Source organism: Leucoraja erinacea, chromosome 27, assembly GCF_028641065.1.
Source record: "Leucoraja erinacea ecotype New England chromosome 27, Leri_hhj_1, whole genome shotgun sequence".
Lineage (NCBI taxonomy): Eukaryota > Metazoa > Chordata > Chondrichthyes > Rajiformes > Rajidae > Leucoraja > Leucoraja erinaceus.
This window is the reverse complement of record NC_073403.1, coordinates 10,459,642-10,486,686: the sequence shown is the minus strand read 5'-3', so window position 1 is coordinate 10,486,686 and position 27,045 is coordinate 10,459,642. Positions and strand designations below refer to the sequence as shown.

At 40.6% G+C, this 27,045-nt stretch overlaps 1 protein-coding gene across 1 annotated transcript; it reads left to right on the top strand.

Annotated features, from left to right (window-relative positions):
- dhx58 (DEXH (Asp-Glu-X-His) box polypeptide 58) lies at positions 1–26,375 on the top strand. The gene is made up of 13 exons (XM_055657007.1): positions 1–301; positions 3,722–3,905; positions 8,451–8,655; positions 9,618–9,808; positions 12,442–12,558; positions 15,520–15,646; positions 17,151–17,342; positions 18,554–18,807; positions 20,114–20,263; positions 20,526–20,687; positions 22,588–22,778; positions 24,131–24,224; positions 25,628–26,375. Exons 2-13 carry the CDS (start codon positions 3,729–3,731, stop codon positions 25,802–25,804), a joined length of 2,037 nt encoding a protein of 678 aa, XP_055512982.1. The 5' UTR covers positions 1–301; positions 3,722–3,728; the 3' UTR covers positions 25,805–26,375.
- Positions 26,376–27,045: the final 670 nt, after the last annotated feature.

The window sequence follows — 27,045 nt, the reverse complement described above, 5'->3', positions numbered from 1 at the left end:
GGCCTACTCCTACACCTATTGTCTATTGTAACATAGCACTTCATGCTGAAATTAGCAAATGTTTTAGTCAGCATTTAAAGTCACTGCTACGGAACAAATCTTTTGTTACTTGTTGACAAATGTTGAACATTTAGTTTCTGTTGGCAGTCATTATACCCCTTTTCAGGGCCCTTGATGCAGTTTCAGTTTCTATTCCGGAGAGAACAGAACAAAACCTATGCATTTCATTTAAAAGCCAAAACAGAATCAGATGATGCTACTTCCTCATCCACTGCTCAGAGAAGAGCAAGAAGGCTTCTTGGTGAGTTGGGTATTTAATTCATTAACCGTGCTAGCATATTAGATGGGGATTCTGCTGATACATTTTTTAAATTCACTTATTTCAAGTTCACTTGTGAGGTTTGAGCACAAAAGTCTAGGCTGGTGGTGCCAGTGTCTGAGGGGGCTCTGCACCATCGGAGGTGCTGTATTTGACTCTGCTCCTGTCTGATGCATCTAAAACATCCTAGAGAATTATTGTGAAGAGGATCAGGAAAGTTTTCTCGAGTATGTTGACTTAACATTTAACGATCACTAAATGTAACCAAAGGGCGGGTTATGTGATTAACACACTGTTGACTGCAGGAGCTTGCTATGTGCAATTATTTCCAACTATGATGTAGGAATCTATATTTTGCATGGGCAGCTGACAACCCAGCGGTATGAAACTTGATTTCTCTAACTTCAAGTAGCCCTTGCATCCCTCACTCTCTGTCCCTCCCCCACCCAAGTCATCATACTAGTTTTACTGTCGTCCTGTTGAGTTCCACTGTCTTTATTAACTCGTTATCACCTATCCCACAGCCAACAATGGACCATTGTGAGCTCCACATTTCCTTGATTATCATTGCTTTCTGCATACTATATTTTCCATTCATTTGTCCTAAGTACCTTCTATATCTATTGTTGCCCTTTCCCCTGGAAGAGAAAATAATTAATAATAGTACAAAAAATAATTTTAAGAAGCTAATTGCAGATATGGATTCCACAAAAGAGACAGACAAACACACTATATAAATCTATTTTGGGATGAGACAAAACACTAATGCCCAAGTTTGGTTTCTACTTTAGATAGACACAAAATGCTAGAGTAACTCAGCGGGTCAGGCAGCATCTCTGGAGAAAAGGTAGACACAAAATGCAGGAGTAACTCAGTGGGACAGGTAGCATCTCTGGAGAGGAATGGGTGGCGTTTCGTGTCGAGACCCTTCTTCAGACAGAGCCAAGGGAACGGGGTACTGATTGTGGATGATCAACCATGATCACATTGAAAGGCGGTGCTGGCTCGAAGGGCCGAATGGCCTACTCCTGCACCTATTGTCTATGTGTCTATGTATCGGGTTGTGTATGCATGTCAGAGCCCAACCCTAATCTGTACTCACCTAATCATCCCCAAGATGTATTTAATAATCAGGATGACCGAATGGATATCAGGAACGTAAAGCTGGCTTAGTGGTGTCAGCGTGTCAGTTTAAATCTTTTCCAAAGGCACAGCTGGTGGAGCCACTGCCTCACAGCACTGGAGACCTGGGTTCGATACTGACCTCGGGTGCTGTCTGTGTGGAGTTTGCGCGTTCTCCTTGTGACCACGTGGGTTTCCTCCAGGTGCTCAAGTGTCCTGCAACATCCCAAAGACGTGCGGATTTGTAGGTTAATTGGCCTCTGTAAATTGCCCCTAGTGTATAGGGATTGGAAGAGAAAGTGGGAGTATGTAGGACTAGGGTGAACTTGTGATCGATGGTTGGCGTGGGCCGAAGGGTCCGTTTCCATGCTATATCTCTACAATAAACTGTGATAAACTGTAAATGTGATAACTTGGCACTGACTGGTGCTCTAACATGTTCTTACATGTTCTGTAAAATATGCTGTACCACTGTGATGCAATATTTTCCAATGAATCATCAGTGAATTTCACTAAGTTTTAAAATCAATTTTGGAATTTGTAGTGACAGTAATGAGACCAAATTCATTGTTTTCCGATTTATGTAATATTGCTGTGGTAATGATTTTGCAGAATAGTTAACTCGGTCGGTCAAAATGATAGGCTATGTTTGAAGAGAACTATGTTTACAGTATCTTCATCAAGCATCTGTATTAGGATTTCTTGCAGAGGACATGTCCTGTTCTTGTCAAACAGGACTTTAATGGTCCTTTGGTTGGTTTAGTACTTGTCTTGCACTGACAATACTAATAAACAACATGGCAGCAGCAAAAGCAGCTTGCTAAATCACTATCATTTTTGTTGAGGGAATTTAATCCTAATTAAAAGGACGTCTGGAAACACTGTGATGCATATTTTTTTGAGCTGTTGGTGCATAATTCCAAACTAATAACTTCAGTCACTATGTAATTCACTCACTTAGGTCATAAGTTATAGTAGTAGAAATAGCTCATTCCGCCCATCAAGTCTGCAGCACCATTCAATCCTGGTTGATCCATCTCTCCCTCCTAATCCCATTCTCCTGCCTTCTCCCTATAACCCCTGACACCCGTACTAATCAGGAATCTATCTCAGTCTTAAAAATATCTGCTGACTTGGCCTCCACAGCCTTTCGATTCACCACCTTCACACTAAAGAAATCCCTCCTCATCTCCTTCCTAAAGGAACGTCCTTTAATTTTGAGGCTATGAGCTCTAGTCCTAGACTCTCCCACTAGTGGAAACATCCTCTCCACATCCACTCTATCCAAGACTTTCACTATTTGGTAAGTTTCAATGAAGTCCCTCCTCATCCTTCTAAACTCCTGTGAGTACAGGCCCAGTGACGTCAAACACTCATCATATGTTAACCAACTCATTCCTGGGATCATTCTTGTGTGGCAGATGTGGTTTACATTTAGTATTGGAATAATTTATCAGCCTGGAACTTCTCAATGTTTGTTTTACAACCATTGCACTGAGCAAGGTTTTTATCTTGATAGTTAAATTTGACCCTTTTCTATGATAGATCTGTGTCATGGTAAACTAAGAGAATAGGGAAGATTCTTTGACTGAATCATTTGTTTCAAAATTGTTATGTTTCATTTTGCTGAATACCGTAGGGAAATATGAAGAAGGTCAAATTGCACAGATTTGCCATTTAGATGTAGAGCTGCCAATGTCTGTCAGCTGTTACATTAACTGCTCTGTTTTCATTTTCATTTATTTTAGCTAATGAAAATCTGATACAATGTTTTAAGAATAAAGCCATGTTAGTTATACAAACAGAGCTTAAAAAGTAGATGTCTTTCCCCTCTCTGAATGAATATGAACAATGCCAATGAAGATTCAGAATTAGACTTTGAGTCTTTACATAACCTTCGCAGATGCAGCTTGTGCCATTGTTTATGATCCATAATTTCTATCATTGCACTGACTCTCCATAATTGATTTCCCATCTCCTCAGTATCTCTATCATGAACTCACAGCCAAGCTTTAAGGTACTAGCTCTTTCATATTCTCCTCACACTTCAATCCCATTAAGTTTGAGTTCTTGCTGATGTTCCCATCAACTTTCACATCCTCGCTGCTTCTAGATTCTAAGCTAATGATCCAAACCTCACCTCTTCAGCAGCAAATGAAAGTGATAGGAAAAAACATCAGATATTTTTCTTGGCAAACTGTTGATAAATTGATTAAGCTAAATCAATAGGTTATTTTGGATACAAGATGATAGCAGGGTTAATTGTTTTTGGTTTTGCAGATACAAAATGCAAATTGATTTGCGTGACTATCAGTGGGAGGTGGTGCAACCTGCCCTCGAGGGGAAAAATATCATCATTTGGCTCCCGACAGGTGCAGGCAAGACACGGGCAGCTGTGTTTGTTGCCAGGCACCATCTGGACCAAAAGAAAGGTCAAGGCAAAGTGGTTGTTCTTGTAAACAAGGTAAGATACTGCAGTCCCCATGTTAATGCTTTAAACCATGTGTTGGTAAGTCGGTGTTATTGAAAGCAGTGGTATTGTCTGGCCAAGCAACTTCCTGGGTTAGAACTTGTGGGGAGATGGTGGACATTATCTGTGCAACAAAGGAGGTGGTGAGGTGGCATGGTTGAGGTATATGAAATGATGGTAAGCATCCTAAGGGTGATTAGCCAGAGTCTGTTTACCATGGTAGGGATGTCTAAAACCAGAAGGCATAGGTTTAAGATGAGAGGGAGGAGGTTTAAAGGAAATCTAAGGGCTAATTTATTTCACACAGAGTGGTTGATACCTAGAATGAACCACCTGAGGAGGTGTGGAGGCAAAATCAGTAACAACAGCTAAGAGGCATCTGGACAGTTACTAGAAAAGCAAGGCATAGAAGGATAGAGACAAAATGCTGGAGTAACTCAGCGGGTCAGGCAGCATCGCTGGAGAAAATGGGTTGGTGACATCTCGTTCGGCACCCTGAAATGTCACCCATCCATTTTCACCAGAGATGCTGCCTGACCCGCTGAGTTACTCCAGCATTTTGTGTCTATCTTTGGTATAAATCAATATCCGCAGTTCCTTTTTTTATTAAGGCATAGAGGGATATAAAATTAATGCAGGCAAGAAGGATTAGTATATTAGGCACAATGTTCGACATAAATGCAGTGGGCTGAAGGGCCTGTTCCGATGCTGCACAACTCTGACTCTATAACCAGTGACCCTCGGTGTGTCACCAAGTTTAGAGAATGGAGTTCCCAGATTTGCTGGATTAACTTCACCAGCAATTTCTCATGGGTGCTGTAGAGTTGGCTCCACTCAGTGACAGAGCGTAGACCAGTTCCAATTCCCAAACAGTTGAACAGAAGTCATTAGACTTGGCACAGGAGCAGTGAGCTCACTCCTTTGAATAAAGTGGACCTGTTGAGTAGGAGATGTGTGAGAATAAGTTAGTATGCTGTTTTCAAACTAAATTTGATTCAATACTTCTAATCAACAAATGTGTTTTTTAAATATACATACATACATTTTTGAGTAAAGTTTGAAATCTTTAAACGCCTAATCAAATTTTGGAGTTGTCTGACTGTGTGTCAGGTGCTGCTCAATACTTTTCACCGAGTGGTATTGTTCTTTCAAAACACTTCGCGTGATGGCATGGCATCATACATGGCCCTGTCACCATTCAAGATCACATGATTTTGAGATGGGACCTCCCATCAATTGACATCGTCAGATACAATGAATTCAATGTTCAATGTAACTTTGCCACATGTACCTAGGTACAGTGAAATTATTTGTTTTTGCACACAGTCCAGTAAATTCACACAGCAGACTTCACCGAGGTAGTACACAAAGAGTTGCCACGTTTGTGGTGCCAACAAAGTTTTAAAAGTTCTTTGTACAATCTTATCTCCTCGCAGCGAAGAACTGGACTATCTATTAAGCATGGTCGCAGGCAGCCCACCGGTTCCCTCTTCATTCTTGGCGCCCCCTCTGCCAGAGCACTCTTTTTTCTTGGTGGTGCATTAAGTTAAGATATCTGGTGTCCTAATGAAAGGTGATCAGCATGAAATGTTGACTCCAAAGATGCTGCCTTACTTGCTATTTTCACCGGTTTCTGTTTTCATTTCTGATTTCCGATACCTGCAGCTCATTTTTGCCTTGGACTGCTATTGGCATGTTTGTTAGTGACGAGTGCAGGTGGCATGCTGATGACAGCGATTCCGGCTGCTTACATTAGGAGAGAAAGGAGCAATGGCACAGAGAGGATTTACTGGAAGGCCTCCAGGGAATAGAGATTAAGATTACATGCATAGACAGGAGAACCTGGAGTATCTATGATAATTTTAATATTTTGCTTCAGAAATATTAGAAGCAACAGTCTAATAAAGAAAAGCATTTTGTGCTGGTGACATGGGTTCAAACCCCACCATGGCGGTTGGGGTACTTGAATTCAGGGAATTAAATAAACCGGGTGAAAGCTAGTGGGAGTGATTATGAGTTTATTACAGGTGTTGTAAAACAGTTTTGTTCACTGATAGCTTCAGGACAGGAAATATGCCACTCACCTGGTCTGGCAAGCCCATTAACATGGTTGCTTTTCTTAGATGACCTTGCATGTCACAGAGTAACTTTAAGAGAGCATGGACATTGACCAGCCTTGCCAATGAGGCATAGATTTCATGAACAAATATAAACAAAAAACTAATGTGTGATAGATTTTCTAATGCTTATTTGGAACAGCATTTTTAAAGGTGTATTTCAATGTTATTTGGGGACACCCATTGTTCTCAACTATGTACTCTTGCCATTTGATTACGGGTGTTAGTGTGTCTGTTTTGGTGTCAATTTCTTAAATGTTGTGATACTGAGAGAGCAGCTCCTTGCACAGGGAGAAATTAATGTTAAGCCTTTAAGAGTTTATTTAGATCTAGCTCAGTGAATGATGACACAAGACATTCTCAGTATGTTCATACCAAGTTTTCGAATGAAGAATAATGTTTGGGAGAAAATGTTCTAATATACTAAAAAGTTCCATATTTTCGACACAGTTTAAAAATATACAGCTACTGGGTGATGTTTGTATGTTTTATATGATTGGTGGGGTTGGATTTTTCATGCATTTCTAAATTGCCCGTAGCTTTAAAGTATTCCATCATAGTGAAAAGGAATACTTACCATTGAAATTTCTGATTGAAGCTTCTAATGCTATGCAATATCCATTAAGGCTGCTGTGAAGTGAATAATTGTGGGTTAAAATAATTACATTTATCCTGGCCTGAAACTCTCCCATAGGGATGACTTTGTCTTTGTGTTGCATCACTCCATTGTTTTGGTTGAATGCAATAAATCCCCTGTAGTGGTGAAGATTATTATTCCATCGTCTCTTCATTGCTTGCAGCTAACAATTCCAGATGAAATGTTAGTTCTGAAATGTAATCTTGAGCCCAGCAGCAAAATGATCTTGGTGAATCCATTAGATTAATTCTTAGGATGAGAGTTGAGTTAAATAGTTCTGCTTTTTTTTAAATAATGTATTACAAAATGCTGGAAGTACTAAGTAAAGCCAGACAGTATCAATGGAGAGAGAAAGAAGAGTTCTATTTTTGGATCAATGATTTTTCTTTGAACTGAAATGTTAACTATGTTTTCTCTCCACTGATGTTGCCTGCAATCTTAAGTATTTCCAGCACTCAATTATATTGTTGGCTTCCAGCCATTGTTTATGGATTTTCATTACAATTTATGTTCAGAAAAATATGATATTAACTGCAGTTTATTGGGTTGTTGTTTATTGGAAATTAATTGGATTTATTAAATTTATAAAATTAAGTAAATGTAATAAATCATCAATCAATAATATTTTTATTTATTTAACTAGTTATCCATTTAATTGGCCATCTATCCATTTATTCATCTATCCTCATTATTTAATATCACTGATTATTGCCAATTAATTAATTAGATTTATAAATTGGTTCTACTAAATTTATTTGATGCTTGGAGAGTATGTCAAATTGGGTGATGAGTGTTAGTTTTTCCTGATTAGTTGAATATGGTTCATAATCTTAGGTTAAAGGTCATGCATTAATGACAAATTGGGAGAAACAACCATTAAAATACTATAAATTTTGAAATTCTTTGTCCAAGCAGTTGATACGTGTATTCAAGATTAAATCAAGTAGATCTTTGGGTACGAAGGGAACATTTAGAAAAGAAAAGAAAGTTGATATAAAATTCTTCGGCATGGTCAAATTGATTGGCAAAGATGATATGATAAACATTGTCACCCTCCTATTCCTATTTCCTTCTTCCTCCTGTTGGTCCTAAAAAAATCCATAGAGTTAAGTAAAATTGGTGAAATCATCTAGGAAAAGATAGGTCATAAGTGATAGGGGCAGAATTAGGCCATTCAGCCCATCAAGTTTACTCCATCATTCAATCATGGCTGATCTATATTTCCCTCCTAACCCCTTTCTTCTGCCTTCTCCCGATAACCCCTGACACCCATACTAATCTAGAATATATCTATCACTGCCTTAAAAATATCCATTGACGGCCTCCACAGCTTTCTGTGGCAGAGAATTCCACAGATTCACCACCATCTGCCTAAATAAATTCCTCCTCATCTCCCTCCTGAAGGCACGTCCTTTAATTCTGAGGCTAGTCGGGTCCTAGACTCTCATCCACTCTCATTCAGTAAGTTTCAATGAGGTCCCCCCTCCTGTTAAACACCAGCGAGTACAGGCCCAGTGCCGGCAAACGCTCATCATATATTAACCCACTCATTCCACTGATCACTCGTGCAAGCCTCCTCTGTACCCTCTCCAGAGCCAGGACATCCCTCCTCAGATATGGGGCCCAAAATTGAGTAACATTACATTGAGCAACATTAACATTAATTAAGTTTGAATAAGTAATTGTACACAAATGATGATAAGGGTCTGGAATTCTTACAACATTAATGGTATTAAAATCTAAACATCTGTATGGTAAACACAATGATGGGCATTCATTTTATAGGTGCCTCTGGTGAATCAACACTATGATAATGAGTTTATGCCATTCCTAACGCCCAAGTATAATGTGGTACCCATCAGCGGTGATTCGGAGCTTAAAGAGCATTTTGCAAACGTTGTGCGGAAGAATGATGTTATCATCTGCACGGCACAGATCCTGCAAAATGCACTGAATAGCACAGAGGAAGAGAAGTACATTCAGCTGACAGGTAGTACAGCTTCTTACTCCAGCTATGTGTCCTTCAAAATGGATGTCACTGACTGTATAAATGTGTTTTAATGAAGAGCAAGTAGACTACATTGTTATATCTTTAAGAAATATCCAGATTAGGCAAATGGGATAACTTGTTTGGATTAGTTGATAACTAAAATATGCAATGGTAGCTACAATTATGTATTTATTTGTATCTGGCAAGGGATAAACACTGAGCATTATGCTGAAAGCAATGATTTTGACGATTGTTTTTTACAATAGATGGTGAAAGCATTGTACGTCACAGTATTTTCCCTTAGTATATTCATCTTAGTTTAACTACCTCAAAAATCTCTGTACGTTACATCCCGTTAGTCATGGTTGCTATTTTCCAGTCATGTCAAAAGGTCATAAGTGCTAGAGGCAGAATTAGGCCTTTCGGCCCATCTACTCTGCCATTTAATGATGGTTGATCTATCTAAGCCTCCGAACCCCATTCTCCTGCCTTCTCCCCATAACCCCTGACACCCGTACTAATTAAGAATGTATCTATCTCTGCCTTAAAAATATCCATTGACTTGGCCTCCACAGCCTTCTGTGGCAAATAATTCCACTGATTCACCACCCTCTGACTAAAGACTGTCCATGTACTATAACCATAAAACTCCTAAGAAACATTAGAGTTCACCAATATACTTGAGGGATCTCCTGTGTATCCCACCTAGATTCTAGAACATGGTTTCCATGCAGAAATCCCTGCCATTCCTCTGAACTCCTATGATGTGGTAAACTTCTCTGTTAAAAACAGATCCGGTGTTTCTCTGCTCAGAGTTTATTTTGAGTGATGTTAGAGTTAATGAGAATTAAAATTTCACTGAGTTTGACGAGACTCTGGCTCAGAGGGGAAATTTGGAACTGTGACTTTCGGCTTTACAATTTTTTCTTTAAGAGATAACTTGTTTCTGTTTCTAAATACAGAGTTTTCTCTGGTGATTATTGATGAGTGCCACCACACTCAGAAGGATGGAGTATATAATAAAATCATGAACCAGTACATTGAGGTCAAGCATCAGAACAGAAAGAATTTACCACAAATCCTTGGACTCACGGCATCACCTGGAACCGATGGAGCCAATACATCTAACAAGGCAGTGGACCATATCATGCAGGTTAATACAGCTTTAAGACCAATTAAGTCAACACCAACTGCTTCATGTGTACCTTCAGTTTTTTTTTATGTTTTAGGGAAAATTTCTGTCCTTGGAGTTATCACCATCCACTCTACAAGAGGGGCTAACCATTGCCACCAACCCGAGGCAAATAAGCCATTGTGTGCTGAGGGACTGAGCTCTAGTCCTGCTTATTTAGGGTCAGCTTGTGCTGGACTACCACTGCTGACCAGGAATCACTGCCCACGAGATGCAGATCTCCATACTTTTCCTGGCCTTTTGCCATTCCTTGGAGCCCATCAGCAAACCCGGGCCCAGGTGACTTAGCGCAGAGGGCTTATCTTGAAATGGCTTGAAAGGTGGTGTTGGAAAGTTATCAAAAGTGAATCCACACGCACGTTACTATTGTTTAAGTATCACCAAGATTAAAAATAGTTACTTTAAATAAATAGTACAAAATGTGTTTTATTAAAAGTTTAAAAAAAATGAATTGAATCTAGCAGACATTAACTTGAAGCAAAATTCATTAAAAGAAAATAAAGGGAAGTAATTTTGAAAAATGCAACTTACTTTTCCATTTGTATTCAAAATCTGTGCCCTGTGAATCCTATTAAAATTGCTGGCATCGAGGATGCTGATTTTGTTTAGAGACACAGCATGGAATTAGGCCATTTGGCCCACCCTGTCCACACCGACCATCGATCACCCGTTCACATGTGTTCCACCCTCGACTCACCAGAGGACATTTACAGATGCTAATTAACCTACAAATTTGCACTTCTTTGGGATGTGGGAGGAAACTCATACGGTCACAGGGAAAACATGCAAACTCCACGCAAGCAGAATCCAAAGTCAGGATCAAAACCAGGTCTATGGTGCTGTGAGGCAGCAGCTCCACCAGCTCTAGCTGAACTGGGTCCTAAGGGGCGTTCCCCAGCGCTGATGCTGGCGGGTGCCAACAGGACTGGGCTCTGCCACTGGACTCCATGGTGAATTCAATAGTGGTTTGAACAGGTGGATATTTCCAAATCCATCAACAGGTTTACCACCTCCATGCACACACGGATATCCATCATTTATTTGAATGTGAATGGTGGATTAGAGTAGTTCTGATCAAGATTGCCTGTCTCATGCTCAATGGGGAGAAGGCAGGCACGGGTTATTGATAGGGGACGATCAGCCATGATCACAATGAATGGCGGTGCTGGCTCGAAGGGCCGAATGGCCTCCTTCTGCACCTATTTTCTATGTTTCTATGATCTGTTGCAGGTTTGTTTTCTTTAATCTTATTTGGCTAATGCATCATTGAATAAATCATAAATCAGAATACATTGGTGCTGGAAACTTGAAATGCAATCAGAGTTGCAGAATATCATTGAAACATTTGACGTGGCAGTATATATATATATATATATATATATATATATATATATATATATATATATATATATATATATATATATATATATATATGGCAATGAAATCTTGAGGCAGTACATGAGTTAGTTCCAGCCTCAAGTCCTGAAACAATTACAAATATTGACTCCTTAATTATAATTAAAGCTCCAATGCATAATGTTATATTTTCAGCAGAAATTATAATAAATTCTAATGTAAAGACCAGTTTTGCCTTCCATTTCACTGACATTAAGCATGATGTATGCCCTCTGACACCACTAAAATCACTGCTCAAAAGAGGAACAGCAGCCAAGTTAATAAGGAATTTCTCTTCATAAACCAAGTAGCGCAGAGTAATTTCAAAGGCCACAATCTAATCTTACAATTCAAATAATAGTTATAGACTGAATAATCCCTTATAATAAATTCTATCTCACTTGGGTTATAGCAATTAGCTGAAGCTCATTAGGGCATAGTATAAAAGGAAGACTGCTTTGACATGGTTCACATAGAGGTCAACGAGACTAAATGTAGAGTGTGCCTGCACTATTATATAATACCCCAGGCTGGGTCTACTTCACAATAAGTAAAATATGCCAACCGCCTCCTTCAGGAGTTATTTTAAAGTTCAGAATCAAAGATAATCCTCAACAGAAATAAAACACAGATTTATCTGGTTTTGACACTTGCCCATTCCAATTATGTAAACCGGGTTTAGTTTAATTTAGAGATACAGCGCGGAAACACGCCCTTCAGCCCACCAGGCCCGTGCCAACCACTTTAACACTATCCTATACATACTAGGGACAATTTACAATTATACCAAGCCAATTAACCTACAAACCTGTAAGCCTTTAGAGTGTGCAAGGAAGTCAGAGATCCCGTAGAAAACCCAGGCAGGTCATACGGAGAACGTACAAACTCCATACAGGCAGCACCCATAGTCAGGATCGAACTTGGGTCCCTGGCGATGTGAGGCAGCAACTCTACCGCTGCGCTATCGTGCAGCCCGAATTCTCGTGATTGGGCTCAGGACATTTAAGATCGCAAATATTGCTGAGTAGCTCATTTGGCTTCTGCTAAAGTGACTGGAGCAGAGCTAATTTTCCAAGTACTGGAATAGAGGGAAACCAATTTTAAATAGTAGGAGTAGAAAAAAAATGTTTTGGATCATTGCCATTTTGTTAATCCTGTTTGTTAACTGTTAAAGAGTGTTTACTTTCTATTTATCACAGATCTGCGCCAATATGGATGCTGAGATGATTAAATCACCCACAGAGTGGAAGCAACAGCTTGAAGAAATAGTTCCTCAGCCTATTAAAAATTATGATGTTACTGAAGAAAGAAAACTGGTACAAAATATTTTAAGAATATAAAATCTGCGTAATCATCATATACATAGAAACGTAGAAAATAAGTGCAGGAGTAGGCCATTCGGCCGTTCAAGCCTGCACCGCCATTCAATATGATCATGGCTGATCATCCAACTCGGTATCCTGTACCTGCCTTATCTCCATACTCCCTTTAGCCACAAGGGCCACATCTAACTCCCTCTTAAATATAGCCAATGAACTGGCCTCAACTACCTTCTGTGGCAGAGAATTCCACAGATTCATCGCTCTTTGTGTAAAAAATGATTTTCTCATCTCGGTCCTAAAAGACTACCCTCTTATCCTTAAAGTGTGACCCCTTGTTCTGGGCTTCCCCAACATCGGGAATAATCTTCCTGCATCTAGCCTGTCCAACCCCTTAAGACTTTTGTAAGTTTCTATAAGATCCCCCCTCAATCTTCTAAATTCTAGCGTGTACAAGCCAAGTCTATCCAGTCTTTCTTCATATGAAAGTCCTGCCATCCCAGGAATCAGTCTGGTGAACCTTCTCTGTACTCCCTCTATGGCAAGAATGTCTTTCCTCAGATTTGGAGACCAAAACTGCACTCAATACTCCAGGTGTGGTCTCACCAAAATCCTTTTAGTATTTGCATATATTTTGTTTAATATAGCATAATATATTTAGTATTTGCATATATTCTTACCTAAAATAGTCTTAAAAGGGTTTTGACCCGAAAAGTCACCCATTCCTTCTCTTCAGAGATGCTGCCTGTCCTGCTGAGTTATTCCAGCTTTTTGTGTTTATTTTCGGTTTAAACCTGCATCTGTAGTTCCTTCCTACACATTTAATCTCATCTACACTTGCAACAGTGTGTTAAATATAAGAAATAGATGCGAGTGTAGTCGTTGGTCCTCTTGTGTCTGCACCGCCATTCAGGAACTCATGGCGATCATTTACCACAGCAACATTTTTCTGGGCAGTCCCTTGATTTACTGGATTGCCATCTGCACAATCTAATGAACTCTTCATTTGGACAGGCTGGCACATTGACTGGAAACTAGGCTCAGAATTTTCTGCCAGCAGCTTGGCGCCAAAACAAGCAGTCAGTGGGAACTTGCCTTTAATGGATCCAGTATGGTCAACGCAATCCCAAACTGGCCTGATGCCCAAAGTCAAGGCCCTGCATGAAATAATCCAATCAAGTGTTGTGCCTGACCTAAAAGAGTAAACAAAAACATTCTCATCCAGATCACTCATGTCCTTGCTTTAGTCAGCTGTCAAACTATCAAATACTATCAATGTTTCATGGTATCTCTGATGCATAGAGACCTACAGCGTGGAAACAGGACCTTCGGCCCAACTTGTCCACACCAGCCAACTGGTGTGGCTGGTCCACACCAGCCAACTTGTCCACACCCAGCTACTGGTCCCACCTGCCTATGTTTGGCCCGTATTCCACAGGTTCACCACCCTCTTACTAAAGAAATTCCTCTTCATCTCCTTCCAAAAAGAACACCCTTTAATTATACTATGGAAATACCCCTGCCCATGGACATTCTATTTTGTTCTATCCTCATAGTTTTATGATGTTAGGGAAGTCCAGGACAAGGGGTCACAGCTTAAGGATAAAGGGGAAATCCTTTAAAACTGAGATGAGGAGAACTTTTTTCACACAGAGAGTGGTGAATCTCTGGAACTCTCTGCCACAGAGGGTAGTTGAGGCCAGTTCATTGGCTATATTTAAGAGGGAGTTAGATGTGGCCCTTGTGGCTAAGGGGATCAGGGGGTATGGAGAGAAGGCAGGTACGGGATACTGAGTTGGATGATCAGCCATGATCATATCGAATGGCCTACTCCTGCACCTAATTTCTATGTTTCTATGTTTCTATGTTTTGGATCTTAGACAATCTGTTGGAATATTCACGAGGAACATCTCAAACCACTAGGTCCACTTTCCAACTGTCTCCCCAGAAACATTGACTTCTTATACTTCAACTGCCCATCAATTTTCTACCGTGATTACATTCACTATGTCCCCAGTTCCCTGAGATGGAGAATTCCAAAGGGGTCACAACCCTCTGAAAGGAGAAATGTTACCTTAATTCCATTATGAATGGTTAGCCCCTAATCTTAAAACAATGCACCATAGTTTTAGATACTTGCATCGATCCTGCAGAGATGATCAACTCCAACAAGTGAGACCATCTTCCTTTGTTCGCGGTGAGGCTCCAACTATTGAAGTTTTGATGCCCATTGACTTCAGTTTAACCAGGGCTGCTTGATGCCGCACTCACTCAAACACTGCCTTGTTGGCGAGTACAGTCGCATTCACCTCATCTCTGGAATTCAGCTTGTTAGTTGAATTTTGCTTGAGTTTAAGACTTTGTTAAAGTGTGGCAAAACTCTGACTTGGCATAGATAAGCCAGTCAATAACACCTTTCACCATTTTGATGATTGATAGTAGACTGAATGAGACCAGATTTGATTCATCCTGCTTTTGTGCGCAGGACAATGCTCGTGTTGTATCTGTATTGGAACAACTTGATGAGATGTGCATTTAGTTCTGAGTACCACAATCCACTTGTACAGAAAGTTAATGGATTGAACCATTTCCTCTCATTCACATTGCACAGAAATTGTAATGGCAGGAATCCTCTCCGATATACTTAAATTGCATTGAATATCAATAGCTAAATGACCATTTAAGTATAATAAATAAAAAGTGCATTGTACTGATTCAGAGTACCATTTAACATTTATATCATTCAGACCAAAGCGTGGAATTTGAAAGGATTCCATACTATCCATTTCATGACATATAACTCAAAGAAGGTATTCAATATGAAGATATGGAAGTAAAAATGGAATGCAGAAAAGTTGATTTAAAATGGAGATTTTCTCGTATTAAAAACAGATTAATTTTTTTAAATTGCAACTTTTTCAAATGGTATTTTTACTTTCTCTCTTCACTTATTCACAGGACCCTTTTGGAGACCAAATTAAAATGATGATGGCAAAAATCCATTCCCAACTAGATGATTCTTCAATCACGAGGAAGTTTGGGTCACAGATTTACGAACAAGCTGTGGTAGAGCTGGAGAAAACAGGTGGGGACAGAACCGGTTAGTTTCTTATTGCATAAAATATGTAATTTGCATCAGCTTTAAAGGTAAGCAAGATAAAATATGCCCTGCATCTTGATTGTTTAGTTTTAATCAGGACATTTGAACATTTCCCATTGGGCCAAGGAGGAGGCAATGTGTGTTGCTGTTGATGAGCTCCTAAAGGTTCCTTTATTTTGGATCAATCCAAATTCAATGGCCAGAATTGCTCGCACATTATTTATTGAGGAGAAATGTGATGGACAGGGGTCATCTTCTTTGGAAGGAAGGAGACCAAGGAGAAATTTAAATAAAGTGTGGCATATTATGAGAATCTTATGCAGATTGAGCAGGAATGATCTCTTTTCATCAGCAAAGTGACCAGTAACTAAAGAGTAACCAGTAAATAATTGATATACATTTAGAAACTTTTCTATCCCTGAGTTTAACAATTGACAACTCTTTATGGTGAATATGTGGAATTCATTGCCACAGGAGGCTAGGTCAAGTGATATTTTGAAGGAAGAGATACTTGATAAGTATGGATATCAGGGGTTATGGGGAGAGGGCAGGAGAATGGGGTTAAAATAAATCAGCCATGATTCAATGGCGGAGTAGACAATTATCGAGTCTGGGTAAGGATGTGGTCGTTTATCGAGTCTGGGTAAGGATGTGGTCATAGGCACCTCATATTCCGCCTGGGGACCTTGCGTCCGGATGGCATTAACATTGAATTCTCCCAATTTTGCTAGCCCTTACTGTCTCCTCCCCTTCCTTAACCCTCTAGCTGTCTCCTCCCACCCTCCTATCTGCCCGCCCTCGGGCTCCTCCTCCTCCACACTTCCCTTCTTGCATCTCTGAAGCCTTTGGCCCATTAATATTTGCCGCTCCATAATACCTCCTCGCTGTGTTTTCATTTTATGTACATTCAATGGCCAGTTGCTCTGTCCTGCCCCCTTCTCTATCCCACGCTTCTCTCGGGCTCACACTTGCATCTCTGGCCTTTGTCCAATAATCTGCCTATCCAATAACCTCCTCGCCTGTGTTCACCCAACCAGAAACGTCACCTCTCCAAGTTCTCCAGGGATGCTGCCTGGCCCGCTGAGTTACTTCAGCATTTTGTGTCTATCTTCAGTAACAAAAATACATATATCCAAGGTGGATTGGTTTTGTAAAACAGCGTCCACATTCCCTTGCGTATCCGCAGATTCAAGGTGGATTGATTAAAGGGGAAAAGATGATTCTTTTAAAGTTAGTAGAGTACTGGGGATTTGGAGTACTCTGCCACTTTGCTGCAAACTAAATCTTCCACCATGCTAAACAGAAAGCTATGAAGTGGCATTGGATTAAATGGCTCTTTTGGGGTTGATATGGATGTGATAGCCCACACATCCTCCTACACTGTCAGTAGCATTTGGCATGGAAACTGTCTGTTTGCTCTTGGAACTGATTACATTTCCAGTCTTGCACAGATAATCTGAGTGCCTAATATTTTTTTGTACGCTGACAGGTGCCATAGAATCCAGCAGATTAAAGCGTGTCTGCGCACTTCACCTCCGGAAGTACAATGATTCTCTACTGATCAATGACACGGTGCAAATGATCGACGCATTTCAATACCTGGAGGAATTCCACGACAGTGAAAAACTTACAAAGACTGTCCTGGATCAAACAGATCGATTCCTGTCCAGGCTGTTTAGTGGTGGGTATGCTTAAGATTTGCTGAGTGAATCCGACCTATTTTCAGATAAACTCCACAACCCACCAAAGTAAAACTGAAGCAGGGTCTCGACCCAAAATGTCACCTATCCATGTCCTCTGACCAGACCCGTTGAGTTACCCCGACACTTTGTGTCCTTTTCTGAAAATTAACCCTAAGATAGATGTGTGCTGGGGCTTTTTGAGTGGGTTGAGACTTGGAGAAAGGATTAATGCAGGGAGGCTGCCCACACATCTCCGCAGGGGTGCTTGAGAAGAGATGAATATGTGGGCTTGGGATTTGGCAATTGACTGAATAAGTTGAAGTTTGAGAGCTGAGGTGATGCCTGTGTTTGAGGAGTGAGAAGTATTTGTCAGAATAAAGGACTAGTCTGGGGCATGAAATGCTGGGCGGTATGGTGGCGCAGCGATAGAGTTGCTGCCTTACAAAGCTTGCAGCACCAGGGATCCAGGTTCGATCCAGACTACGGGCGCTGTCTGTACGGGGTTTGTATGATCTCCACGTGACCGAGTGGGTTTTCACCGAGATCTTCGGTTTTCTCCCACACTTCAAAGACGTACAGGTTTGTTAGTTAATTAGCTTGGTATAAGTGTAAACTGGCCCTAGTGTGTGTAGGGTAGTGTTAATGTGCGGGGATCGCTGGTCCATGCAGATTCGGTGGGACGAAGGGCCTGTTTCTGCGCTGTATCTCTAGAAACTAAAAGTTCTGTAATAATTTGATAGACCAGAATTTTGAACTCACAGCAGTGCCCATGAGAAACATTAGGGCTTAGATATCCAAGGGATAGTGGGGGCCATTGTCCTGGATAAATGAACGTTGTGATTCGGGAATTCTCACATAACCGGCAAAGGGTGGAGGAAGAAGAAGCCAAGCTTCTGCTCATTGTTGCTATCCAAGCATTCTGCTGGAACCATATGTTCATCTGGTGACTAGAGTCATATTCAGCTATAATCTTCGGACTGTCAAAAAAACTTCACTACACCTATTGTCAAGCTTGCAAATTGAAGAATAATTACTGCGTTGGTGGAATAACTTAGGAATGCTCATATGTTTAGAGAAGAAATGGGAAAAACACTTTACTACAGAGCATCATTGTTAACATAACATTTCCAGCATATTGATAACTTTGTGCGATCCATTTAGTTGGCCCTAATGTTTATTTCATCCACAAACTGTCTATTCCACCCACCAGAAAATCAAGACGAGTTACTCTTAATTGCACTCAAAAAAGAGTATGAGAACCCAAAGCTGGACACATTGGCGAACATACTCCATGATCGGTTTGTGGTCCCAAACTCCCAAGGAATTATCTTCACAAAAACGCGGCAGAGCGCACATGCCTTGTACGGCTGGATTAAGAACTGCGAGCAGTTGAAGGGACCTGACATCAGAGCAAAATGTTTAACCGGGGCTGGAGTCAGTAGCCTGACCAAACACATGACTCAGGTGAGCTGGAAAATCCCATTTAGTCAATGCAGCTGATTCAATCTGCTCCTCATGCTAAGTCTGGACAAGCAATGGGGTGTGCAGAGAGTGGTAATCCATAATATTAATGATTCAATGATTACTGGTGATATACTAACATGGCAGAATACAAGAAGTATTCTGTCCCCCGCCCAGACCTTTGTAGAACAGGCAAGTATTATCCCCCTAGATCTCCCTGGTCAACACCATTGGTGGTCACGAGAAAGTAATGGTTCCTGAATACATTAGAAGAAAAATAATATAACGTGTAAACAGGATGCTGGTTTTTTTTAATAATCATGAAGTGCAGCTGTTGTAATGAGAGCAACTTCCTGTTGTCTGTACAAAGAGCAGATCAAAGTCATTTTTAAATCTGCAACAATCTATGAAGCAAAAAAATTAACCCCACAAAGCAACTAATAAGTTGTACAACAAGCTCATCTGCAGGGCCAACTCTTCAGAGTGTCATGGAGAAAGATAAATATTTGATGTTGTCTCTTTTTTAGTTTAGTTTGGTTTGGATGTTTGACTAGAAAAGTCACATAACTGATCATGCTATTTACCTATTTTCAATTTCCCTTATAAATGTTAAAGAGAAACTTACAGTGGAAGAGAGACACAAACTGTTGGAGTCACTCAGCAGGACAGGCAGCATTTCTGGAGAGAAAGGAATGTTTCGGGTCGAGACCCTTCAGTCTGAGGATGGGTCTCAACCCGAAACGTCATCCGTTCCTTCTCTCCATAGATGTTGCCTGTCCTGCTGAGAGACTCCAGCATTTTGTGTCTATCTTCGGTGTAAACCAGCATCTGCAGTTCCTTCCTACACATTACAATAAAAGAGTGTCACAGGAAATGACGACTGATGTCTAACCGTAGAATGTTTTGTTTTATTGATGCAGGAAACGGACCACGTACAGGGAGAAGATAGTAGTTTAATTTGGCATCATGTTTGCATAGACGTTGAGGGCCGAAGGGCCTGTTCCTGTGTTGCACTGTTCTATGTTCTATGTCTTATTGCTGGGATGTGTGCCGAGCCAACAGGTTTCAGCAGCATAGTGAAATGTATTTGATTTCTAATATATTGATATTGAATTATAGAATTGTACAGCATTTGGCCCAACTCACCCATAATATGGGCACTCTTCCATATTATTCCCATCACCTGTGACTTGGTTATGACCTTAATATGATGGCATTTAAGAAACAGGAGCAGGCTGTTAAGATCCCTTTCATGTTAAACAGTGCACAGAACATTAATTGCTTGTGTGATTATGATGTTTCTCAACAGAATGAGCAACAGAATGTAATTGCAGATTTCCGAAGTGGTGATATCAACCTCCTCATTGCTACCAGTGTAGCTGAAGAAGGGCTCGACATTAAAAAATGCAACGTGGTCATCCGCTATGGACTCATCACCAATGAGATTGCAATGATGCAGGTAAATTGATTACCTATATTCACAATACAACTTATTATAAACCCGAAACGTCACCCATTCCTTCTCTCCAGAGATGCTGCCTGTTCTGCTGAGTTACTCCAGCTTTTTGTGTCTATCTTCAGTTTAAACCAGCGTCTGCAGTTCCTTCCTACACGTACACCGATAATACATTGAGATTTTATGTCCATTCTGTGATATTCTTTTAACAAGTCTCTGTGCCTTCCTGCTGTATGAGTGTCTGGTTTTTATCTCCATCCCCAAGGCCAGAGGGCGAGCCAGAGCAGAAAACAGCGTTTATTCAGTTGTCGCTGAACAAGGAGGGAGAGAGATGCGACGGGAATTTGTAAACGAATACCGCGAGGGTCTTATGGAACGTGCAATAGAGGAAGTACAAAAAATGTCTCCACGTGACTATCGAATTAAGGTAATTATTCCACATAAGCTTTGTGTTCTTCCGGATATGCAACATCAATTGGGGGGTTTTCATAAAGCAGCTTTAGACTCTTGTGGGTAAATCTATTCTCTACACTACCTCAAAATCCAGTCATCCAGGGTACATCAATACCAACGCTTAAAATGTGGATTGCAAGTATGTTGGACACCGCTCATCTTCAGGAAATGCGATTCCTCCTAATGGATAAATCAGATCAATTCATAACGAGTTGGTCTCCATTCGTCGTTTTTTTGGAATCATATGGTGCAACACAATTGTAAAAAATAACTGTTTCAGGACTGGACGAGGGTTGGTCAAGACTATAAATAATGATCTCCTTTTCTTTTTTATTTTATTTTCTTTTCACTATTTTCTCTCTCAACTTTCTTCATTTACTCGTTCTCTTTCTTCACACACTATATATTTCACATCTTTCTATCCTTTACTATCTAACTTCTTTTTCTTATTCTCATCTTTTTTCAATGTAACAAAAAAAAAAAAGAAGTTGTACATAAAATGTATTATGAAAATATATATTAGGCACTTTGGTGCCATATGACTGTACTTACTTCTAATAAAATAAAACATATTAAAAAAAAAGAGAAAAAAAAAAAAAATCCAGTCATATTTCTATGAGTTTATAGTATCGCAGAGTGGTTAATAACCACTAACCAGTGATTCTTCTTCTTCTTCTTCTTGCGTATGGTGTGCAAGGCCTAAAGTTGTTGGTCAACTTGTTCTATTTGATCTTGTTTGTGTACGTCAGGTTGATTGCATTAGTCGAAACAGGGTGGGCCGCGTGAAGGTTGCAATCCCCCCACCGCAACCAGAGATTGAATGAATCTGGTGAGTGGTGGACTGAGGTCATTGATTTTCCAGAGTCTTTGAAGACTGCAATGGAAATGGAAAGCAATTAAAACATGTTAATGGCTCAGATATTTTTGGGAACATGGGCTCCATATGAAACTGGAGTCGGGAATGTGTGCGGCAGGAGCTGGGATCAGGAACACGGGCTGTATATGTGGCTCTAGTTGGGGGTTGGAATGTGGACCAGGGGCCAGGAACCCGACATGGTATAAGGTCAGAATTAGGGAATGGAAATCAATGGGGAACTGAGAGGGTGGGTGAGCAGAGCAAGAAGGAGGGAGGCAGTGAGTGAGGGCTCATGTACCTCAACTCCTGTCTGTGTGAATGTGGGTATGTGTTTCAGAGTGTGTATTAAGCAGTACAAGTGTGTATGTGTATTTGGAAATGTGTAACTGGCAGTGTAAATGCGTGTGTGTACAGTATATGTACATGAAAGGAGTTTAGCCAGTGGGACTGGAAGTGTGACTCTGTTTGCCAGTTGTTATCTACCTTTTTGTGTGCCAACCATTGTGAGCGTTAATGCCATGCAGCAGAGCCTGGTCTCCAGACCCTTGGTCTCCCTTGCCTCTGGGTCAACACCAGCTCTGGGGGAACTGTTGTACAACGGTAACCCAGGCTAAAAGAAACCAAGCACAGGCAGCTAGCATTCCACAGTTTGAAGATCAAGACCTGTAATCCCAGGACCATCATTCACATTCTCAGTAGTAACATACCTGAATGTTGCTTGGAATATTTTCATCCGTGACCTTGTATCCCACAACAGAGGAATGAAGTTATCCTTGATCCCATGGGGGACTGCTTTTAGGATAGACAATGTGAAAATGGTTAACCACCTGACATAGTCTCCTTGAGGTAACAGTAATGTTAAACTAAAAGCCATTTTTAAACACATACCAAATATGCCACAATTCTGCATCGCCATGCTCGCTGATGCTGGTCTTTGCAAACTCTGGTGAAAGGGTTGTCAAGCCGTTTTAGTCGAAGACAAGAAGCCGCGTTGACCCAAAGGATTTCTCTGCTTTAGATTCGAGAGCTGCAATTAGAAGACATAATCGCGCGGAAGGTGAAGGATCAGATGCAAATGACCAAGAAGAGGGCAAACCGTCCAGAAGGTCTGAGGTTTCACTGTCGGAACTGCAATGAGCCTGTGTTCCACGCCAGTGACCTCCGGATCATCGAGGGCATGCACCATGTTAATGTGAATCCAGACTTCAAGTAAGTGCTAAGAATGATGGTCATGGCGCAGTGGTATAGTTGCTGCCTTACAGTGCCAGAGACCCAGGTTCGATCCTGACTATGGGTGCTCGGCTATACTGAGTTTGTACATTGTACATTATCCCTGTGTCCTGTGTGTTTTCCCGGGGTCCTCTGGTTTCCTTCCACACTCCAAAAACGTACAGTTTGTAAGTTAATTGTCTGAAGTTAAGTTAATTGTTTCGACCCGTTGCCTATTTCCTTCGCTCCATAGATGCTGCCTCACCCGCTGAGTTTCTCCAGCATTTTTGTCTTCCTTATGAGTTAATTCGCTTGGTATAATTGTAAATTGGCCCTAGTGTGTGTAGGATACTGTTGGTGTGCGGGGATCGCTGGTCGGCACAGACTCAGTGAACCGAATGGCCTGTTTCCACGCTGTATCTCTAAACTGAACTAAAATAGAGGCTTTCCCAACTGACCAGGCCAGCTCTTCATATGGCAAACCCATAATCCCAATAACCCTGCACAGTATTCTCCATGCAGTGCTTATTTTGAAATTCGAAATTAAACGATCAGCTACCAAATCCAAATTATAAATGGTGAGCAGCACATGTGTGGGGGCAATAATACTAATGGAACAATGTTTTCCATGTTTTCTCCAGTCCGAATAACTAATATTAATTCTTACTCTCTTACTTCTGTTTTGTGGTCAACTTGTTATCTATTCTGCTATTTGTCTGCTAACTCCACATGCTGTGTGCTAAACCCTGTGCTTGAAGTCCGAGATTTCTTTATATATAAAAAAGATAGTGAATGCTGGCAATACTCATCACCCAACTTCCAAGAAGATTTCACACAGAGAGTGGTGAATCTCTGGAACTCCCTGCCACAGAGGGTAGTTGAGGCCAGTTCATTGGCTATATTTAAGAGGGAGTTAGATGTGGCCCTTGTGGCTAAGGGGATCAGGGGGTATGGAGAGAAGGCAGGTACGGGATACTGAGTTGGATGATCAGCCATGATCATATTGAATGGCGGTCGGTGCAGGCTCGAAGGGCCGAATGGCCTACTCCTGCATCTATTTTCTATGTTTCTATGTTAAGATAGAGAGAGAGTTAATGCAGTTCTGATGAAACATCATTAACTCTGTTTCTTGCCCCATAAATGTTGCCAGGCTTATGATTGATCCAGAATTTTTCATTGCACATTTATAGCATCTAGTTTTTGGTTTGGGGCTTCAAGATTTTGGAAATAGCTTTAAAAATGAACAAAGGCTGAAATACATAACATTAACATTAGGATGGGCCATACTTTGTGACATTAATTTAAAAAACAAATGCTTTACTCACTTTTGGCTCCCATTTTTATTTCTCCAGACTTTACTACAAAGTATCCGGTAAGATAAACCTGCCAAGAAAATTTGAAGACTGGGAACCTGGTGGCACAGTGGCCTGTCGCAAGTGCGGTCAGGTATGTTAAATCCATGTAGCCCAGCCAGAAACCACTTATAACGTGGGAAACAAGCACACAAGCACTTTGCCCAAATTCATCTTGGATATCAGCAATGTCCAAAAATGTGTTTGCAAATAGAATGAGTGGGACATGCAATCTGTAACTGAAGATTCTGCGTAACTTTATCACAAGTATTTAGTTTGCAGAAATAGAATAGAACTACAATATATTAAGTAATATTTGTGTTGTGCAACGTAAATCAACCTGGATAACCTGGAATTAGAAAATGGGGCCATGTGATTCTGCGTTGATTATTACGACTGAGTGTTATGGCACGCCTACCATTGCAATTATACAACTTCCCTCTGTTCTAAATCCCACTTTGTATCTTGATGAGATGCCCATCAGAAGCAATGGCCATCTGATAAGTGAACAGGATGGCATTACATAATACCAGGTTTAATTCACTCTAAGTGAGTGGTTCCATCTCCAAATCAAATGGGAGGTAGACTGTGTTAACATTGTGAGCTAACATCTTCCTTGAAATTTAAAGGGAATCCAGGTTTGATTTACTAATTAACCATATAACCATATAACAATTACAGCACGGAAACAGGCCATCTCGGCCCTTCTAGTCCGTGCCAACACTTACTCTCACCTAGTCCCATCTACCTGCACTCAGACCATAACCCTCCATTCCTTTCCCGTCCATATACCTATCCAATTTATTTTTAAATGATAAAAACGAACCTGCCTTCACCACTTCCACTGGAAGCTCATTCCACACAGCTACCACTCTCTGAGTAAAGAAGTTCCCCCTCATGTTGCCCCTAAACCTTTGTCCCTTAATTCTCAAATCATATCCTCTTGTTTGAATCTTCCCTACTCTCAATGGAAAAAGCTTATCTACGTCAACTCTGTCTATCCCTCTCATAATTTTAAAGACCTCTATCGTCCCCCCCTTAACCTTCTGCGCTCCAAAGATTAAGACCTATCTTGTTTAACCTTTCTCTGTAACTTAGGTGCTGAAACCCAGGCAACATTCTAGTAAGTCTCCTCTGTATGTCAACTCTATTTTGTTGACATCTTTCCTATAATTTGGCGACCAGAATTGTACACCATATTCCAGAATTGGCCTCACCAAGGCCTTGTGCAATTTTAACATTTTATCCCAACTTCTATACTCAATGCTCTGATTTATAAAGGCCAGCACACCAAAAGCTTTCTTTAGCACCCTATCTACATGAGATTCCACCTTCAGGGAACTATGCACAGTTATTCCTAGATCCTTCTGTTCCTGCACCTATTTTCTATGTTTCTATGTTTCAACGTATGAGCACTGACAGTGTTATCTAATGCCATCGGCAGGAATTTGTTTTGAATGGTGTTTAATTCATCTTCTCATGCACTTCCCTACACAGGTCTGGGGAATGCAGATCATCTTCAAGAGTGTGCCCATTCCCGGTTTGAACATCAAACATTTTGTAGTTGATTTGGGAAATGAAAGAAGACCCTTCAAGCAATGGAAAAGTGTCCCTTGTGTGATAAAGGAGTTCAACTACATTGAATATTGTCAAGACAATATTCGAGGTCTCTGAATGAGCGCAAAAAAATCTTAAACTATGAAATGTAATCCTCAATGAAGCTGTCATCCATTGATCTTATAGTCTGGGGATTGAAATTAACTTACATTCTCGAGTTTGCGATCATGAGAAACATTCTATAAATTACAATATATATAATGATTTTAGATGATAATATGATTCTTCAGGTTCTTCCTTCCCAAGATGGACACAAATAGCTGGAGTAACTCAGCGGGACAGGCAGCATCCCTGGAGAGTAGGAACGGATCCTCCAGTTACTCCAGCCTTTTGTGTCTATCTTCGTTTTAAACCAGCATCTGCACTTCCTTCCTGCATATTTCCTCTTTCCCAATACGAGTTGGGGAAGTGAAACTTGCATTAACCTATTACTGTAATGGCTGCTTTGTGGGAATGTCTTTATCGGTAACTAATTTATTGTTTTTTAATTCAAAGCAAACTTTAAAACTACTTCTCTTATCATGATGTGGGCGTTTAAGCGTGGTACGAGCCATGTGGCATGGCCTTTGTTGTATTGTAACATATTGTAGCATGTTAGTTGACTGTCTTCAATAAAAGATGCATGGCTGAGATCTGTGCCAATGTTATTTGCCTTAGTAAGTAGCAACATCAAAGTTACCATGTTACTGTCAGCACTCTTTACCTGATGTCCATTGAGCCTCACCTAATACCAATCCTACCCCTTGAAGGCATATGCCAAGTTGTTTGACAACATGAAGGTGATCAAATGCCAGGCTACTGCATATGCTGTTCCCCTAAAGGCTGCTAAGTGATGTTTTGGGGATGCTGAAGACGATATAACTGATAAATCTTTGCCTGTCCATGAGGAAGTATTTGTCCTCGGGGGGTTTTGTCCTACAGTTACCTGTTCAACAATAATGGACTGACTGTAAGATGCAGCGTTGAAGGAGGCTACCTCGTTCAGAAGACACATCTCTCATGGAGGAACCATGGGCTCAAATCTCTTTTGCTGTTTTCCCTTAATGCAGAATAGACTAATGGAAATATTTATGCACTTGTTGGACACTCCATGCCCTAACAATACTCGGAATAATAAAAAAGATATATTTTAAAACTATAGAGGGTTCACAAAGCTGACGAGGACACACTCATTAAATTCATAGCTAAGGCTCTCCAAAATTGCCTGTGATGTTTAGAAATGAATGTGGTCTGATGGCATGTTTCAGGTTGCGAGCACACCTCCACCCACTATTCATGGGGACCAGCCACTTGTTAAT

What these genes read in the sequence shown, in the direction of transcription:
- dhx58 (XM_055657007.1), top strand. Translation starts at nt 3,729, where the DNA reads ATGCAAATTGATTTGCGTGACTATCAGTGGGAGGTGGTGCAACCTGCC. An exon ending in TGGTTGTTCTTGTAAACAAG is followed by an intron (nt 3,906 to 8,450) that starts GTAAGATACTGC and finishes TTCATTTTATAG; the next exon opens with GTGCCTCTGGTGAATCAACA. An exon ending in ATGAGATTGCAATGATGCAG is followed by an intron (nt 20,264 to 20,525) that starts GTAAATTGATTA and finishes TCCATCCCCAAG; the next exon opens with GCCAGAGGGCGAGCCAGAGC.